This window comes from Octopus sinensis, linkage group LG1, assembly GCF_006345805.1.
Source record: "Octopus sinensis linkage group LG1, ASM634580v1, whole genome shotgun sequence".
Lineage (NCBI taxonomy): Eukaryota > Metazoa > Mollusca > Cephalopoda > Octopoda > Octopodidae > Octopus > Octopus sinensis.
The window spans coordinates 189262705-189282066 of record NC_042997.1 but is presented as its reverse complement, the minus strand read 5'-3'; the positions used below and the strand labels follow the sequence as shown (position 1 = coordinate 189282066).

General features: G+C 36.8%; 1 protein-coding gene across 1 annotated transcript in view; it reads left to right on the top strand.

Annotated features, from left to right (window-relative positions):
- The window catches only part of LOC115218082 (fatty acid-binding protein homolog 9), a 161094-nt gene that overhangs the window by 60855 nt on the left and 80877 nt on the right, over window positions 1-19362 (top strand). The window contains exon 2 of the mRNA XM_029787862.2: window positions 14309-14490. Within this exon, the coding sequence (XP_029643722.1) occupies window positions 14309-14490 (182 nt within the window). The remainder of the gene's footprint in view (window positions 1-14308; window positions 14491-19362) is intronic.

Sequence of the window (19362 nt, the reverse complement as noted above, 5' to 3'; positions counted from 1 at the left end):
ATCGACCCCAGTGCGTAACTGGTACTTATTTAATCGACCCCGAAAGGATGAAAGGCAAAGTCGACCTCGGCGGAATTTGAACTCAGAACGCAATACCGCTAAGCATTTCGCCCGGCGTGCTAATGTTTCTGCCAGCTCGCCGCCTTCTTCTATTAACATGTTTGTGAAGATTGTTGTTTGTGTTGTTGTGGTTGTTGTTGTTGTTGTTCTTCTTCTTCTTCTTCTTCTTCTTCCCCTCCTCCTCCTCCTCCTTCCACTTCTTTAGCCCTATCACCACTTACCAAATTCCATCCGTAACTGTTTCCAAATATTATCCAGATACATTATACACAGGGCCAGATTGCCAAATATGAACTCCTTTTTTGTATTGTTTTCCTAAAACAATGATTTTAAGAAAATTTAGCTGTTGTTTCTAGTAGGTCAAGCGACCACACAGACTACCCACTTCCATCAACATATGATTATTAATTTATGACTAAACACAAGCGTAAGTCATTTGAGACGCATTTCTGATATCGCAACTTAACAGATCAACCTTAACACTGAGACGTATCACCTTCGTGATATATATATATATATATATACCTGATAGAGCATGTCGACAAATAGGATATTCTATATTCCAAGAGAAGATTAGCATGCAAGAATCATTTTGTCCAAAGCTGCAATTCTAGACCAGGGGAAAATGTCTCCCAGAGCGAGGAAGATCAGAATAAAGGAAACTTTTTTTAATTCCTGAGGGAAATCTGGTTTTAGATGAAAACTTTTTTCTCATTATTTGGTAGTGTTTTTGTTAGATTTGTTTTCTTCAATGTTGATGCAAAAAAGTAGCCTTGCAATCGTTATGCAATAAATAGTTTGGTGCAGGTGTGATTGTGTGGTTAAGAAGCTTGCTTCCGAACCATATGGTCTTGGGTTCAGTCCCACAGTGCGGCACATTGAGCAAGTATCTTCTACTATTGCCCCGGACCTACTAAGACTTCGTGAATGGATTTGGTAGATGGAAACTGAAGAAGCCAGTTGTGTGTGTGTGTGTCTGTCTGTCTGTCTGTCTGTCTTTCTGCCTGTCTAGCTTTCTGTCTGTCTGTTTGTTTGTGTTGTGTTTGTCTCTTACCGCCGCTTGACAACTGGGGTTGGTTTGTTTATGTCCGTGTAATTTCGGCAAAAGGGACCGATAGAATGAATATCAAGCTTTAAAAATAAGTTCTTGGATCTATTTGTTCGACTAAACCCTTCAAGGCAGTGCCCTAGTATGACCACAATCCAATGATTGAAACAAGTAAAAACAAAATGGTTGCATACAAGAATACTTTCCTTTTTTTCTCAGATGTGAGAGGAAATTAAAGAAAGTGAAATAGTAGGGAGAAATACAGAAGAAAATAGATAAAGAAATACTTGTCCAAAGTTGCTTTCGGTAAATTGCCGGACCCAAAATGCATTGCGATGTTTATTTAAACTCCTTTCCGTCCTCGATTCAAATCCCATCAGATCGCCTTCACCTCAACTTTCACATCCTTGCAATCGGCTTGAAGGAGCTCCAAAAATATTTTACCAGTGGTAGTAGTAGTAGTAGTAGTAGTAGTAGTAGTAGTAGTAGTGGTGGTGGTGGTGGTGGTGGTGGTGGTGGTGGTGGTTAAGCAACAAGGCGGGTAAGGGTGATTAGGTGATGGTCTAGGGCTTAGGGGCGGGAAACCCCAGACCTTGGGGGAAAAAAACTTTGGTCGGTTTGCAGGTACCAAATAAAATGTCAACTATCAACTTTTAGATTGTCTTCTCCAAAATATGTCCAAAGAGAATTGAGATCTACAACCCCACGACCACTACCACCACCGCCACCACCGCCACCACATTCGTTACCAAAACACGTCATAGCAATCATGCCAATAAGGAGATTGCACTACAAGGTCGCTAGACCTGCGATAAGTAATCGTCAAACCTCCCTAAAGTCAAATTCTACTGCCTTCTTTTTTTTTTCCATTTTTATAAAAAAAAAATGGAAGAGTACATTGAACAATGTAATCCTGGTTACATTCACTCTCTCTGGAAAAAGATGAGACGGTTAAAAACTGGAATACCTTTCACTATATGTTTGCTTGATTAGATTGACCATGGATTGAACAACAGCAACAATGGTGGAGGCGCAATGGCCCAATGGTTAGGGCTGCGGACTTGCGGTCGAAGGATCGCGGTTTCGATTCCCAGGACAGGCGTTGTGTGTGTTTATTGAGCGAAAACACCTAAAGCTCCACGAGGTTCCGGCAGTGGGGGGGGCGACCCCTGTTGTACTCTTTCGCCCCAACTTTCTCTCACTCTTTCTTCCTGTTTCTTGTCCCCAACTTCCTCTGCAACCGCTGAGCCTAGATGCGCATTCATCCATCATCCGTCGATGCTCTCGGTGTCGGGGGTTGACCTGCTTTCTCTTCTGCGGATCTTACGAATAGCAAAGGACCACGTTTCGGACTTCTCCCACTACAGAGGCGCGATCTTGCGAGCTCTGGGACGAAGACCGCTTCGCTCAACAGCAACAGAAGCAACAGCAACAACGGTTGCAGTAACTTCCTGTCAAAAGCAGACAAATGAAATGACAAGAGATGATGAATGACGAGACAAAATGTATTTGTAAGAAATTTGTATAATACATCTTAGGAATTAGTCATAGATTTGTATACACGATACAAACCACGTATTGATCACGCAAGAGACTATAGTTAGTACAACACAATCCTTATATAAACAGCAATGCTTGATAATATTCAGAAACGTCTTAATAAATAAACATTAAACAAAATCCTAATAACTGTTTCATTGGGAAGCTTATTTGAAAAACTATCCCGATAGCTAATCGATATATTTCCTAACTACTCCGTCGTTATCCTAATACATAATTCCCCCAACGGATGATTAAAACTAGATTTTTCCTCCTCGCAAATCATCAAGTATTATACAAAGCATGCAACTGAAGGAAATAATCATGATGCCACAGATAATCCATCACCTAGTCGGCTCTCCAAACTATTTGCGTACTATCACATCATAAACTTTAAGCCACAAACGTCTGGTAAAAGCCGATCGTCAGGACGTTAGTTGCCACATCAACGAATTCCATCCAATTTGTAATCACGTGTGTGTGAGTGAGTACATGTGTAATATATATGTGAATGCGTGTAGGTGTGGGTGTGCGTCTGGACTTACAGACTAGAAGAAAAAGTGTTCAATACATGTAGTAGCGGTTATCTATTGATTCTAATTCAGTTTCCTATCACCGCCATAAAATTCTCGGATTTACCATATATTAAAATGAAGAGACAGACAGGCAGACAATCAGACAGACAGATAGATTAATTGATATAGTATATAATATATATATATATATATATATATATAATATATAATATATATATATATATATATATATATATATATGTATGTATGTATGTATGTATGTATGTATATGTATACACTCTTTTATTCTTTAACTTGTTTCAGTCATAGGACCGCAGCCATGCTGGAGCACCGTTTAAAAAGGTTTTTAGTCAAAGAAATATATATATATATATGTGTGTGTGGTGTGTGTGTGTGTGTGTGTGTGTGTGTGTGTGTGTGTGGAGGCGCAATGGCCTAGTGGTTAGGGCAGCGGACTCGCGGTCGTAGGATCGCGGTTTCGATTCCCAGACCGGGCGTTGTGAGTGTTTATTGAGCGAAAACACCTAAAGCTCCACGAGACTCCGGTAGCGTGTGGTGGCGATCCCTGCTGTACTCTTTCGCCACAACTTTCTCTCACTCTTTTTTTTGTTGGCCTGCTCGCTTAGCCAGCGGGTGGCATCATTTGAAGGCTAAAACAATGCGAAGCGCATTGTGACCAGCGATGTGTAACAACATCTGATGGCCTGGTCGGTCATGGTGATCACCGGGATATATATATATATCAAGAGAGAGAGCACGTATATTCAGGCAAATTTCCAGAGACATTTAAGGCAGTGAATGAGAACACTGTTCTGTGTGGTGTGTGTGGTGTGTGTGGTGTGTGTGTGTGTGGTGTGTGTGTGTGTGTGTGTGTGTGTGTGAATTTGTGTGTGTGTATTTGCGTGTGTGTACGTATTTCGTACATACTCAATCCCTGATGTTTTGCAAATTTTCAAGGTACAACTAATCGATTATATTTGGAGAATGCAAATCAGTTTCTTCTTCCTTAGAGAACACCAGCATTTCGAGGAATTTATGCAGAGCATTTGTTGCGTAGCCCAATGCACCTATGATAAGAGGTACAAATATAAATCTATAGCCTTAATATAAGAACTGTAGATTTCACCCTAACTCTTCATAGACGTTCTTTTCCTTAAACTTTGAAAATATCCACATCGCCGGCGAGCTGCTCTCTTCAACAATTCATGATTTTTGCTTATGGTCCTATGAAATAATATCTGGCCTATTCTGTTTACATATGATTGACATTTTTATTGGAATGATCCAACAGTATTCCTTGTTTCAGTTGGTGTGGATACATTCCGGTTCTGATGTACATCTTGTATGGCCATCTGTACCAAAGCTTTGTAGATGGTTTTAGTGAAAATATTGTATCTCGTGGGAACTGAGTATCTTGAGGACATTTTGATCAAATGATATCGGTGATATCTTCCACACTGGTATGACCCAACTGATATTTTCTATCACAACGTGTAGGCTTAAGGGCATCTTTATCTCTCTTGGTGATCAACTATGTCCTGTTTCTCGACAGCAAAGACGTAACCACAGTGAAATATGGCGTATATATGACATATCCAGGAGGGGCTTCCAGGAGAGGCTACTATTTCTGACAATGTTGATGGTATTTTCGAGATTGCCAGATATGTACACAATCATAACTGTCTGCCGCTATAATGAGAAATGCTCATTCAAGATCCTATCTAAAATAAATCCGTCCAGTTATTCTTCATTCACACGGAGCAGCTGTGCAGTCGGAGTACCTATCAATAGTTATTAGCTTAATCTCATGATGTTATGATGTTATTAATTTTTGCTGTTGAGTAAGCATCTGATGTACATATTTCTCTCTTTTCTGTTAAGTAGGTGTTGCCTAAATGATATGATGTGTCATTTGTATGTGTATGTATGCCTGCACGTATGTATGTATGTACCTATGTGTTTGTATGAAAAGGATTGGTATTCAAAAACAACGTTGACCGGAAGTTGAATGATGAAAATACACCATTAATGAGTGCAATTTGTCATTTCGTATACAACTGTTACGTCTGGTTACATGCCAACAAATTCAATGTCTAAAGTACATCATTAACCTTGCGAGAACTACAACCAACTTAGTCATTGTATACGTATCACAAATTCACTATATATATATATATATATATATATATATATATATATATATATATATTGTACGTATGTATGTATGCATGTATGTATATAAGATATATATAGAGATATATTGATATATATGTATGTATATGTATGTATATACATATATATATGTGTGTATGTGTGTGTCTGTGTGCGTGTATGCGTGTGTGTGTAAGATATATATAGATATATATATATACAAGATATATATATAGATATATATAACATATATATAGATATATAATATATATATATATAAGATATATATATATATATATATAATATATATAACATATATATAGATATATAATATATATATATATATAAGATATATATATATATATATATATATAATATATATAACATATATATATATATATATATGCGTGTGGCTATGCGTGTGTGTGGTGACTTAGTGCGTTTTGTGTCTTTAATTATTTGAAGTGTAAGTGGAATATACTGCGTGTGAACTATGCATCCAGATGGATGGAGGGATAGACAGATAGATATGTATATATAAATAAATAAATATATATATATATATATATATATATATATATATATATATATATATAATATATATATATATATATATATATATATATATATATATATATATATACATATATATATTTATGTATACACACATACACATACACATATATATGCATAGTTTAGATATGGTGTAATTACTTGATTATTTGATAATGTTATCTAAATAAATATGAAAAGTATGTCTGTATTACTGTATTCCTCTATTCGCCTTCTCTTTTACTTCCTGTTATTCTTTTATTCCTTCCATCATTCATATGTCTTTCTTCTCTTTCCTGCAGGTGCATTCTCTATGCTTATTAAATATTGTTCTAGAGCAAATTTTCCTTAAAGTTTCTCAGCACTTCCTATATTTTCTCTGGTTAAATTATATCGAAACCCATAAATTGATTTAAAAACGATAACGAATCCCCCTTCACTCATTTCCTGTCAATAATTGAGCTCCTACGATCGACTCACTTCAGTACTTAATGACGCCGTAATCAAGCACATCTGTCGGTTACATGTATTACTAAGTACAGTGGCTGTAGTCAGGCAACAAATACACCTGATAACACAGAGGTTATATGTTATATGTTCTGAGACGAATATAGCAATGGCGTTTCTTTAAACATGCGTTTTCGATCTCCGTTCGCGGCAGTTAGTCATTAATAATATTACTATTCTGCGCTCCCACATACACTACTTGATAAGTTATCTTCAACTTAATTGTTTTAATCTTATGTGAAACGGAAGTTATTTACCTGCTTGCCTGTGTGCATGCCTATGAACGTGTTGATGTGTGTATATGTCGGTTTATGTAAACATGTAACAGCAGGAGTTTGTTAACTTACTTCTTCCAATTGAGATGCAAGTAATTACCACTATTAAAGACCATATGTTTATTCATAATGTTAATATAATAACTATACAACCACACATATCTATTCATCTGAGTATTTGTTATATATTTTATCTAATGTAGTGCATATGTGTGAAGATTTTTGTACGGCAACACGCAGAATTTTTCATCAAAACTGTGCGGTAACGGATTGTCAGGAAATATATTTCTTCATAAGAGTGGTGCAAAGTTGGCAGAAGAAATAACACTGAGTTGTTGAGAAATAGAAAAGAGAAGTGTGGCGTTAACAGAAGCTGAACTAATCGTAAAAATGTTAAATTTGAAGATTATCTCCCATACCTTCTTTGGCAAAAATTAATAGTTAAGTTAATGACGCAGGAGTGGCTGTGTGGTAAGTAGCTTGCTTACCAACCACATGGTTCCAAGTTCATTCCCACTGCGTGACACCTTGGGCAAGTGTCTTCTACTATAGCCTCGGGCCGACCAAAGCCTTTTGAGTGGATTTGGTAGGCGGAAACTGGAAGATGCACGTCGTATATATATATATATGTATGTGTGTGTGTATGTGTATATGTTTGTGTGTCTGTGTTTGTCCCATCCCCCTATATCGCTTGACAACCGATGCTGGTGTGTTTACGTCCCCGTAACTTAGCGGTTCGGCAAAACAGACCAATAGAATAAGTACTAGGCTTCCAAAGAATAAGTCCTGGGGTCGATTTGCTCGACAAAAGGCGGTGCTCCAGCATAGCCGCAGTCAAATGACTGAAACAAGTAAAAGAGAGTAATGGGTTTTGTTGTATTTAGGAATTGTCATTTTGCCAGTTTAGCCAATAAAAACACACGCTCTATATAGTTGGTGTTACTTTGCTTCAGTGTTATTTATTTTTTACATTAATCTTAATCTTATTTCGGCCAGAGTTCTTTCGTCACACTCCTGTGACCGCATCAGTGGTCCTTTGCTTTCTTCTTTCTTATTTGTGCGTCTCTCCTTACTAACCGTCAGCCATTTTGTATTTCTATTGTATGTGTCTTCATTTGTGCATGCGTATAACTCTATGAGCGTCTATGTTTAGTTAGTGTGGGGGGTTCTTTTTCTTCTCATTACTCTTAGTATTGGTCATAGTTCCTCCCGTACAGTTGGCCTCTACATTCAGCAACAAGACGTTTCCAGTAATGCTGGTTTTTAGCATCATTGCCCGTATCATCCCAGGCGACGCTAAATTGCTTCACCTCTTCTTTGAAGGTGGTGTGCAATCTCTTCCTGTATCTCCCTCTCTTCTTTCGTCCTTGGGCATTCGTTCTTCTCACTACGGATGTAATTTTAGCTGAAATATTTTGATCCACCGTATTAAAGATGTTGGCACTGATTTAAAATCATTGTAGAAATATTCTGTATCACACATTAAAATATTCGATATATAAATCCTTAGAATTGAACTAAGGTGACAGTCATCGAGTGGGAGTAACGTTAATTTCATATATATTTCTTTACTACCAACAAGGGGCTAAACACAGAGAGGACAGACAAGGACAGACAAACGGATTAAGTCGATTACATCGACCTCAGTGCGTAACTGGTACTTAATTTATCGACCCCGAAAGGATGAAAGGCAAAGTCGACCTCGGCGGAATTTGAACTCAGAACGTAGCGCCAGACGAAATACGGCTACGCATTTCGCCCGGCGTGCTAACGATTCTGCCAGCTCGCCGCCTTCATGAATTGCTACATATATTTAAGACCTGTTTCAGTCAACAATCCAAATCACATTCCTAATACTTATTTAAAAGATTATATGCTTAACGAATAATATGCCATTACGAAACAGTAAAAATTAAGAAAGGCGAGTTATTTTCCAGTTGTTAAAATATATATATATTGCTCTTTAAAATGTGTACGCCTACACAATAGATTCAGTCTAAATGTTTTGTAAAGTATTACAAGTTTTGTATAATAAAATTTGTTGCGTCTTACATTATAATAAATATATGTTACATTTCGCTTTTGGATTTGGTTTGCAAGATTCTTTATATGAGTTCGTGCGTTGAAGCATATTCTGTTGTGTCTGGGGAAAGTCATTTTCTTTTTGTGCCTTTTTACAATAAAAATAAGAAATAAATCGAAATTTTACCGATGAATGTGTTACATTATAAGGCACAAAAAGAAAATGACTCTCCCCAGGGACAACAGAATATCTTACATTATAATAAATATATTATAATAAATATATTTCAGCGGTGGTGCCTCAGCATGGCCGCAGCCTTAGGGCTGAAACATTTTTAAGGATTTTAGGATATGTAAATTTAATCAATTATATATACGTAAAACTCATACTATATAGAAATATCATTATTTCTAATTCTCTCTATAGCTAGCTAGAGGCGATGGTCTCTTAGAGCTAATCAACGGCAGCATTCATCCTATTTTTCTGGACTGCCATGTTAGCTTGGCGATAACTATTAATATCATACTATATGCATATACAAAAATAAATGGCATTAGTTTGACTTTTTATTCATTATTTCCATTTCTCAACTCTCTTAACATATTTCTAAAAAGAATCCAAAACAATTATCACCGGTAATCAAAGTGAATCCGGTGATGGTAATATATGTGCTTACGTTAGTAAATACGTATACTGATCGACGAATATGAAGTTGACGTTGACTAGATTGAGGTTGACAACGAATTTGATGAAGAAACTCTGTATTCAAAATAATTTAGATCATATAACATCTAATTATTAATATTCACTTGAATTTTTTATTTATTTATGCGCCCTTTTCAAGCCTAGCCAGGCTCATGGGCCCGGTTTCCCGGTTCTATGGCGTATGTGTTCCCCCCAGCTAGACGGGATGCCAGTCCATCACAGCGTTACTCAAGAAACAGGAAGAAAGAGTGAGGGAAAGTTGGAGCGAAAGAGTACAACAGGGGTCGCCACCACCCCCTGCCGAAGCCTCGTGGAACTTTAGATGTTTTCGCTCAATAAACACACACAACACCCAGTCTGGGAATTGAAACCGCGATCCTCCGACCGCGAGTCTGCTGCCCTAACCACTGGGCCATTGCGCCTCCACATTCACTTGAATGGAAAACTAAAATTGCTTTATATTGAAATTTTATATATTAATTTAAGCATCGTTTATTACCTCCTTATGTACTTCCTACCGATTACTGGACGCGTACGGCTGATACATTCCAGTACTTGGTAACTTGAGGACAAACTTGAATTTAATGAATTTGATAAAATCGTGAACATGAGAATGAAAAGCATTTTGTTAACTGGGTTTGTTACGTACACTTCTGCACATTAAAATGTTATAAAAGTAACATTACACTATGTGGTATATATGAAACCAATTTGCATAATCTGTTATAAGAAGAAAGCAAACATCAATAGTGTGCGTGTTACGCGGTTGTAGAAACAAATAAAAAAAATGAAAATATATAAGCAGTGAATATTTTTATCAGATTTATAAAGTATAGGCGTAGGAGTGGCTGTGTGGTAAGTAGCTTGCTTACCAACAACATGGTTCAGGGTTCAGTCCCACTGTGTGGCACCTTTGGCAAGTGTCTTCTACTATAGCCTCAGGCTGACCAAAGCCTTGTCAGTGGATTTGGTTGACGGAAACTGAAAGAAGCCCGTCATATATATGTATATATGTGTGTCTGTTTGTGTATGTGTGTGTGTGTGTGTGTGTGTGTGTGTATGTTTGTGTGTCTGTTTGTCCCCCCAACATCGCTTGACAACCGATGCTGGTGTGTTTACGTCCCCGTAACTTAGCGGTTCAGCGAAAGAGACCGATAGAATACTAGGTTTACAAAGTATAAGTCCTGGGGTCGATTTGCTCGACTAAAAGGCGGTGCTCCAGCATGGCCACAGTCAAATGACTGAAACAAGAAAAGAGTATAATAACAACTGGCACTCCGTCGGTTACGACGACGAGTGTTCCAGTTGATCCGATCAATGGAACATCTTGCTCGTGAAACTGACGTGCAAGTGGCTGAGTACGTCACAAACACGCGTACCCTTAACATAGTTCTCAGGGAGATTCAGCGTGACACAGGATATATGACTAGACTGGCCTTTGAAATACAGGTACTACTCATTTTTGCCAGCTGAATGGATAGGGGCAACATGAAATAACGTATATATATATATATATATATACACGAGCAAACGCCCCCCGTCCAATGGACGGCGCTGAGTTGTCAAACATTTAAACCAAATTTTCTCAAAACAACTTGTCCCACCGTCCCATAGGCCTCCCCTTTGAGAAACACTGATTTAACCTAAATTTGAGACACCAGCAAAAGAAGAAATAAAGATAGACTTTTTTCTATTCCAAAGAAAAACGATTTTATTCACTTTATCAATTGCATTCTCACCTGGAATCGATTTTTGTAATCTTTTCAAGACTCATACATATCAAACTTGAGCGCAATCAGATGGAGGATGCCCGAGATCCTAGAAGACACACTGACAGACAGACAGAACGGATTTTATATAATATATATATATATATATATATATATATATATATATATATATATATATATATATATATATTATAGTATTTTGGGAGGGCCATTACTCCAATAATGATAATATTAGTAGTCAATTGGTTAGTTATTTAATCAGCCAATTAATCGACTGCTAGCTTAATCAGTCGGTTGAATAAGCAATCAGTTGTTTGTGAAAATCCTTTTGTTGCTATTCATGACCTCAACAACTCACTGATTAAAGAGGCGATCGATTAGCTGGTTGATTAAATAACTAACCAATTAACAAATAATAAAGAAAAAAACTTAACCAGGGTGTTTGCTTATTATTGGAGTAATAACCCTCACGAGATTCAACAAAATTTGTTTCAACACACGAGTTCACATCTAAAGTCTTCCAAACTAAATCCAAAACGAAAAGTGTGTGTGTGCGGTATTATGTATGTATACGTATGTATAGTTGAAACAATAGAAAAATAGAATAACTGAGGCTACATTCCATCTGAAAACGGGACCGATCATTCATACATATAACTACAGCTGCAAGAGGATATCTGATTGAATGTGAAAAGTGCATAGAAGCAGAAGAGAATGGTGTTGTTTGGTATGTAAAGAACGATTTGGAATAGCTTATTGAAAGAGTAAACGCATCCCAGATCACAGATGTTGAAGAAAAGATTAAAACTGGCGGAAAGAAAGTTTGACTGACGAACAAAAGAATCTATTGGTCAAGTTAAAAGCGATATGGGGATGGAGTAGGCCAGACAACAAAAATCAACGGTGTGGCTAACGAAAATTTCCATGAAGCTTGAAACTGAAGCTTTGATCTTTGCAGCATAGATTTTCGAATAAACTATATCAATTTCCAACACAATAATTTTTGCTCATGAATGACTTAAAACCGTCGGCTAGAAATGATAATAATCAGCAGTAAAGCTTAATGAAACCATTATAAGGATCCATATAAAGTATGAAACTACGTGACTCATAATGATAAGGCCAAAATTTCTAAACTAAGATTGTCAAATTTTCAGGTTAGATAATCTGTTTTAATACTTTAAAACAGTGGCTCAGAAACTTTTCTAGATCACAGCCCATTTTCACCGAATGATGTTTTATAAATGATACCACTCTGATGTTTTATAAATGATACCTATTTCTTTACTATCCACAAGGGGCTAAACACGGAGAGGACAAACAAGGACAGACAAACAGATTAAGTCGATTATATCGACCCCAGTGCGTAACTGGTACTTATTTAATCGACCGCGAAAGAATGAAAGGCAAAGTTGACCTCGGCGGAATTTGAACTCAGAACATAACGGCAGACGAAATACAGCTACGCATTTCGCCCGGCGTGCTAACGTTTCTGTCAGCTCGCCGCCTTTGTTTTATAAATGATCATTTTATAAATGTTTTATAAATGATCATATCTCACTTTCACCGAATGATGTTTTATAAATAATACCATTCTCTGTGTTTTGACGAAATAAAATCAAATTATTTAATCAAACAAAAACTGATTTTGCACATTGGTTTTTTTATCTATATTTTCTGGTACTATCCCATAATTTGCGTAAACTAGTGCCTTCCATGTTTAAATTTTATGAAAATTCCTAAAGAAGACGAGGAGTTATATAATGAATTACATTCGTCCCTGGGGCATCATCAGTCATATTCTTACTGATAACACTGCTCATATGTTATTCCCAGCAAAGATTTATATAATGTATTTTAAAAATTTAAGTACTCTCTCTGGTTTAAATTTTTTTTATTCACCACTCTTCTGAACACCCAATATCCCCGTAATGCCGCCTTTATAGTTGTCGCTCTAGATTAAGATAATTTGCAACGATATCTAGCCCGAATATTTGAAATTTTTGGTGCAGGTCTCGATATTTGATTTCATTCTGCGATAATTTTCGAACGCATGTCTCTCCAAGACACAGAATTCCTCGTCCTTTTCCCATATTATTAGATTGATAAATGTTCAAAGCGTGTTGTAGTTTGCAGGAAGAATTTGTGGAATATATGAAAACGGCGAATGAACGCCTTGTGTTAATGCAACTAGGAGAAAGATTAAGCATGAATATTATATTATATATATTATACAATATAATTATACTATGTAATGTTATATTATATACATGTATGTACGTATGTATGTATGTATGTATGTATGTATGTATGTATGTATGTATGTATGTATGTATGTATGTATGTATGTATGTATGTATAAGTAAAGGGTGGCATAACATTATTCCATGGTTTACAATTGTTTCAACAACATGAATTAAACAATCACACATGGATGATAAGAAAGATTTAATCATTCATGTTATGCAATGTATATTACACAATAGCATTGGCCGTTTTTTTTTTTGGTAGGGGGACCATTTGCATACATACATACATACAGACAGACAGACAGACAGACAGACAGACACATACACACATACACACACATTCATACATACATACATACATACATACATACATACATACATACATACATACATACATACATACATACATGTGTGGTGGCGGTGGTTGAAATATCCCTTATACAAGTGTGATTGCTGTAATCTTGTCACAGCAACGAAGCCAGAAACCCTCTTGTTCCCTTTACGTTTTGATAGGGATTATTTTTGAAAGAATTATAAGATTGTTAAACATTTTAGCGTTGAAGTCCAATCTTTATATTAGTTCTTATTTATAATGGAACTCGTCCCAACTGCGTTGCCATGGCTCTCTAAATTACTGTCTATAGACAAATGACCTGTTTCGAATAACGTTTGCAAACTTATCTTTTTAATATTGTTTTATTTTGTTTGTTTTTTTTTCACTCCTTTTAGCTATATCTTTTTAACATATTCTGTTGTGTCTGGGGAGAGTCATTTTCTTTTTGCGCCTTATAATATAACACACTCACCGGTAAAATTTCCACTTTTTTTTTCTTGTTTTTATTTTCCTAAAATTTTCGTTGCGTCTTGCAACCTTTTCAATAGTTTTGACTCTTTTTAACATATGACATTTTTATTTATTTCTCTACTCCACAGGACTGCCCGCCGAGAAGAAGGAGTGGTATAGAGCAGCCCGTACAGAGATTGAATATAAAAAACTGAGTGATGATACCTGGGAAATCAATGTTGGTATTGTAGGAGTACCCAAGGGAAGAACATTCAAGTTCAAATTCGGTCAGACTTATGAATCAGCTTCCATTGACGGATCTCCGATGCAGGTAAATTACAAAGCTTAATTATAATAGTGTTAATTCTATCAATTATTATTATTGAGTGAGAGAGCAGAGCGAGCCATCAAAGTAACACTGGGATACAAATATACAAAGCCCAGTACACCCATTATGACTACCCGTCTGATAAGGGTACACCAGGCACATGCATCAAGATAAACAGCTCATGACCTTACAGGTGGGGCCCAGTTAGAATTTTCTTCAGGTCGAGTATCCCATCCCACTCAAAAAGTCCCTGGATAACGGTTTTTTGAGGAGTTGAACAGAACGCCCATGTTCCCAAAAGTGAATTATTGAATAATTCAAACCCCAAAGAATTCCTCTCAACACATGGTTATGATGCTCCCTCGCTACTTCTGCTCGTGATCAGAGATGCACATATCGTCAGCCACCAAGAGACATGCTCAACTGATTAAGGTCAAACAACTGACAAGCAAATCTGAGGTATTGAGCAGAATATTTGCTATAGCCCATCTTTTATACCAAGACAAAACAATATACATAACTCTTTCAAATCCAATGCCTGGTATTGTATCAGGGCATTTATTATTATTATCATCATCATCATCACCATCATCATCATCATCATCATTATTATTATTATTATTGTTATTATTATTATTATTATTATTATTATTATTATTATTATTATTATTTTATTATTATTATTATTATTATATTTTACCTCTCAGAGTTCTCTATCTTGCTCGCTCCGGTAAATACTGTGAGACCGGACGGCAACCTGTTGTCAAAGGTTTCACAAGGTCTCTCAGGTTCTCTTTCCACCAATTATCAGACTTGGTACCTAGATTTTTAATATTGTGGATGATACTCAACGACCAAGTACCAATCTCAAAATCCTCACTGTCCCCAATAGATCAGTTTTTTTTTTTTTAGCGTGCTCTATCCTTATGTCAATTCCATTTTCTCCAACATATTTCTCGAACTTCGTTGTTAAAGCTCCGAGTGCCCCTACAACTACTGGGATGACCAAGGAAAAACCTCAAGTATGAATTAGAAGTAGCTCGAGAGGTATAAACAATATTGAATACCGAGTATAATCCGCATTTTTCCCAAAATTTAAAGGTCAAAATCCCTGGTGCGTACTATATACAAGGTTAAAAATGAAAAATATTTTCTAAGCAATGTCCGAGTCTCTATTTGCTGTCCGGCAATGTTTATTCAGACGCGAAAATACCTTAAGCTAAGCCTGAAAGCAATGAAGTCATAAAAGAATCATCCATAACTTGCAGTAAGCAACATTTATTAAACGTTATTACTGTTATTTCTTTATTTTCTGCAAACAAAATGCAAGAAAAAGCTACACGTTTGCATTATGTTATACATACAATAATAATAAAGGTCGTTACTGTATATAGTTTTACAAACCAAGGACGTTATATAGACCTCCTTGACTCAAGTTAGAGAAGGGGTGCGTATTATACACAAGGTTTAGGTTTTTCAGAGGTACAGACCCCTAAAAATCTCCTGTGGGCTATACTCGAGGATTTACGGTACACATACACAAGGTATGTGTTTTGCTGTCTATGACTATATGCAAAATGGTGTAAGAACTATCTGCTGGTATATCCCAACCACATGATTTTAGATAGGGTTCACACCCATTACGCACACCTTGGAAAACGGTCTTTTATTGATGGCAAGAGTCGACCAATGCCTTGTCAGTGAATTTGATTGCTGAAAACTGTGTCGTGTGTGTATATGTATGTGAGAGTGCGCATGTCTTTGTGCTTGTCTCTACACCGCTTGACATCCTCCTAACATAACGGTCCGGCAAAAGAGACTGATATAATAAGTACTGGAGCCGATTTGTCCGACTAAACTCTTCAATAGGTGCTCCAGCATGGCCACACTCCAATGACTGAAACAAGTAAAAGAGTTGTTATAAAAGTGTGTAATATGTCGCTGCATGGGTGTCTACGAGTGCAATCATACTTTTAGATATTCGGGATTTGGACATGTTCCAAATTCCATCATAGAGTGTTGTTACATCTAAAGTTTTGAATCTTTAGTCAGAAACCAAATGAATTAAATTCATTCGGATGTTTTTAACGTGCTTTCATGATTTCATTGTTTATGCAGCTGCTTCTGAAACAGCAGAATACCTGCCTAGAAAGCCCTACGCAGATGCTTTATTTCTTATGAATGAATGCATTCGTTTGTATGCGTGTATGTCAGTTAAACGCCGGTAAATACTCGTTCATAAGGCGGCGAGCTGGCAGAAACGTTAGCACGCCGGGCGAAATGCTTAGCGGTATTTTGCCCATCGCTACGTTCTGAGTTCAAATTCGCCGAGGTCGACTTTGCCTTTCATCCTTTCGGGGTCGATAAATTAAGTACCAGTTACGAACTGGGGTCGATGTAATCGACTTAATCCGTTTGTCTGTCCTTGTTTGTCCCTTCTGTGTCTAGCCCCTTGTGGGTAGTAAAGAAATAGGTATTTCGTCTGCCGCTACGTTCTGAGTTCAAATTTCGCCGAGGTCGACTTTGCTTTTCATCCTTTCGGAGTCGATTAAATAAGTATCAGTTACGCACTGGGGTCGATGTAATCGACTTAATCCGTTTGTCTGTCCTTGTTTGTTCCCTGTGTTTAGCCCCTTGTGGGTAGTAAAGAAATAGGTAAATACTCGTTCATATAAACGCACAGTAGGTAATAACTCGCAGAAGTTCTAAATAGTTACCAGCTGGTTTTTCTTTCTTCTAAAACAGGAAGAATACCGAAGTTCGAAACGTTCCATTTTTTGCCTTTTTCGCTTTCTATAATTTTGCATTCGATTCACAGAAAAATACTGTTGTATTTTTCTTCTTCTTGTTCTTTATTGGCGAAGCTGGATATGTTTTGGAACCTCTGTGAGTTTGTGTCTTACCTTCCTTTTTTGACGCTTAGTTTTTGTTGATTTTTCTAGTTCTAGATTATCTCTTAATCGACTAGAATCATTAGCGAGTGATCAGCCGTTCTAAAAATTTCCACCATTACTATTAACAACAGCATAAATAATTTAAAAAATCAAAATAGTAGGCACAGGAGTGGTTGTTCCGGGTTCAGTCCTACTGCGTGGCACCTTGGGCAAGTGTCTTCTACCATAGCCTCGAGCAGACCAAAGCCTTGTGAGTGGATTTGGTAGACGGAAACTGAAAGAAGCCCGCCGTATATATGTACATGTATATATATATGTGTATGTGTGTGTGTGTGTGTATGTTTGTGTGTCTGAGTTTGTCCTCCCAACATCGCTTGACAACCGATGCTGGTGTGCTTACGTCCCCGTAATTTAGCGGTTCGGCAAAAGAGACCGATAGAATAAGTACTAGGCTTACAAAAGAATAAGTCCTGGGGTCGATTTGCTCGACTAAAGGCGGTGCTCCAGCATGGCCACAGTCAAATGACTGAAACAAGTAAAAGTAAAAGTAAAAGTTTTTATTATTATTATTAGTAGTAGTAGTAGTAGTAGTAGTAGTAGTAGTAGTAGTAGTAGTAGTAGTAGTAGTATTCGTCATCAATATCATTGTCAGCATCATTATTGCTGTCGTCTTATTTTCCCTCCTCGTCCTTAAGACGCGGTTTCATCCTACAGTTCCCGTGCTAATGAGGCAGAAATGAAACGAAGGAAACATGTATACTTACATGAGTGTTTACGCATGCGTGTGTGTGTGTGTGTGTGTGTGTGTGTGTGTGTGTGTTTCTGTGTCTGTGTCTGTGTGTGCATGTGTGTCTTTCTGTGCTCTCATAAGCGTTGTATCTTCTCAAGGAGATAGTAATTATTATTTCATTCTCTAATTAGTGCACACTTAAGTTTACTGTTTAGATTTGTCCTTTCCGTCAGCAAAATTTAATTGACTATTGAACTTTACTATGCATTTCCCTAATGATCAGCAAATCAGACATTAACTGTACATCAATAATAATCCAAAGTTATACTTCTAAAGTGCGTAACAGATCAAGTACGTTGTTCAAATTTCCTCAAAATAAAATCTTCCTCTGTGTAGTTACATAAGCTACACAGGCTTGCTTCCCAATCACATGGTTCCGGGTTCAGTCCCACTGAGTGGCTCCTTGGGCAAGTGTCTTCTACTATAGCTTCGGGCCGACCAAAGCCTTGTGAGTGGATTTGGTAGACGGAAACTGAAAGAATCCCGTCCTATATATAATAATTAATGTCTCCAACACAAGCTACAACTTAGCAGTCATTAATGAGACACAACTTTATATTATATCATATCATATGAATAATAGGAATTTAGAGCAAGAATAATCGTGTTTCTCTCTGTTTCGATTCAATCGTTATATCTTCCGGGCATCAAGTATTATGTATTCACTTCAAAATTTCAAAAGAAAAGGAAACGATATGAATTGAATTTTGACTTTAAATTCTACAAATATACACAGATGAGGGAGTGATCCCGGAACGATTGTCAGTATATAACAGGTATAAAATATATATGAGGGCATTAATAGCTATCTTTCAGTTTATTGATAGCATTTAATTGTTATTTCGTTTTGGATTTGGTTTGCATGATTCTTTATATGAGTTCGTGTGTTGAAGCATATTCTGTTGTGTCTCGGGAGAGTCAAGACTATTGAAAAGGTTGCAAGACGCAACGAAAATTTTAAGAAAATAAAAATAAGAAATAAGTGGAAATTTTACCGGTGAGTGTGTTACATTATAAGGCACAAAAAGAAAATGGCTCTCCTCAGACACAACAGATTTAGTTGTTAGTCGCACTAAAAACGTAAATGATAATAATTTGTAATTCATTAGAAAGGAACCATATGAAAGCGGAAGGAAAGGGCCTTTAAATTATTACATTTTAGATCGAATTCATTACCTTTTGAACCACTTC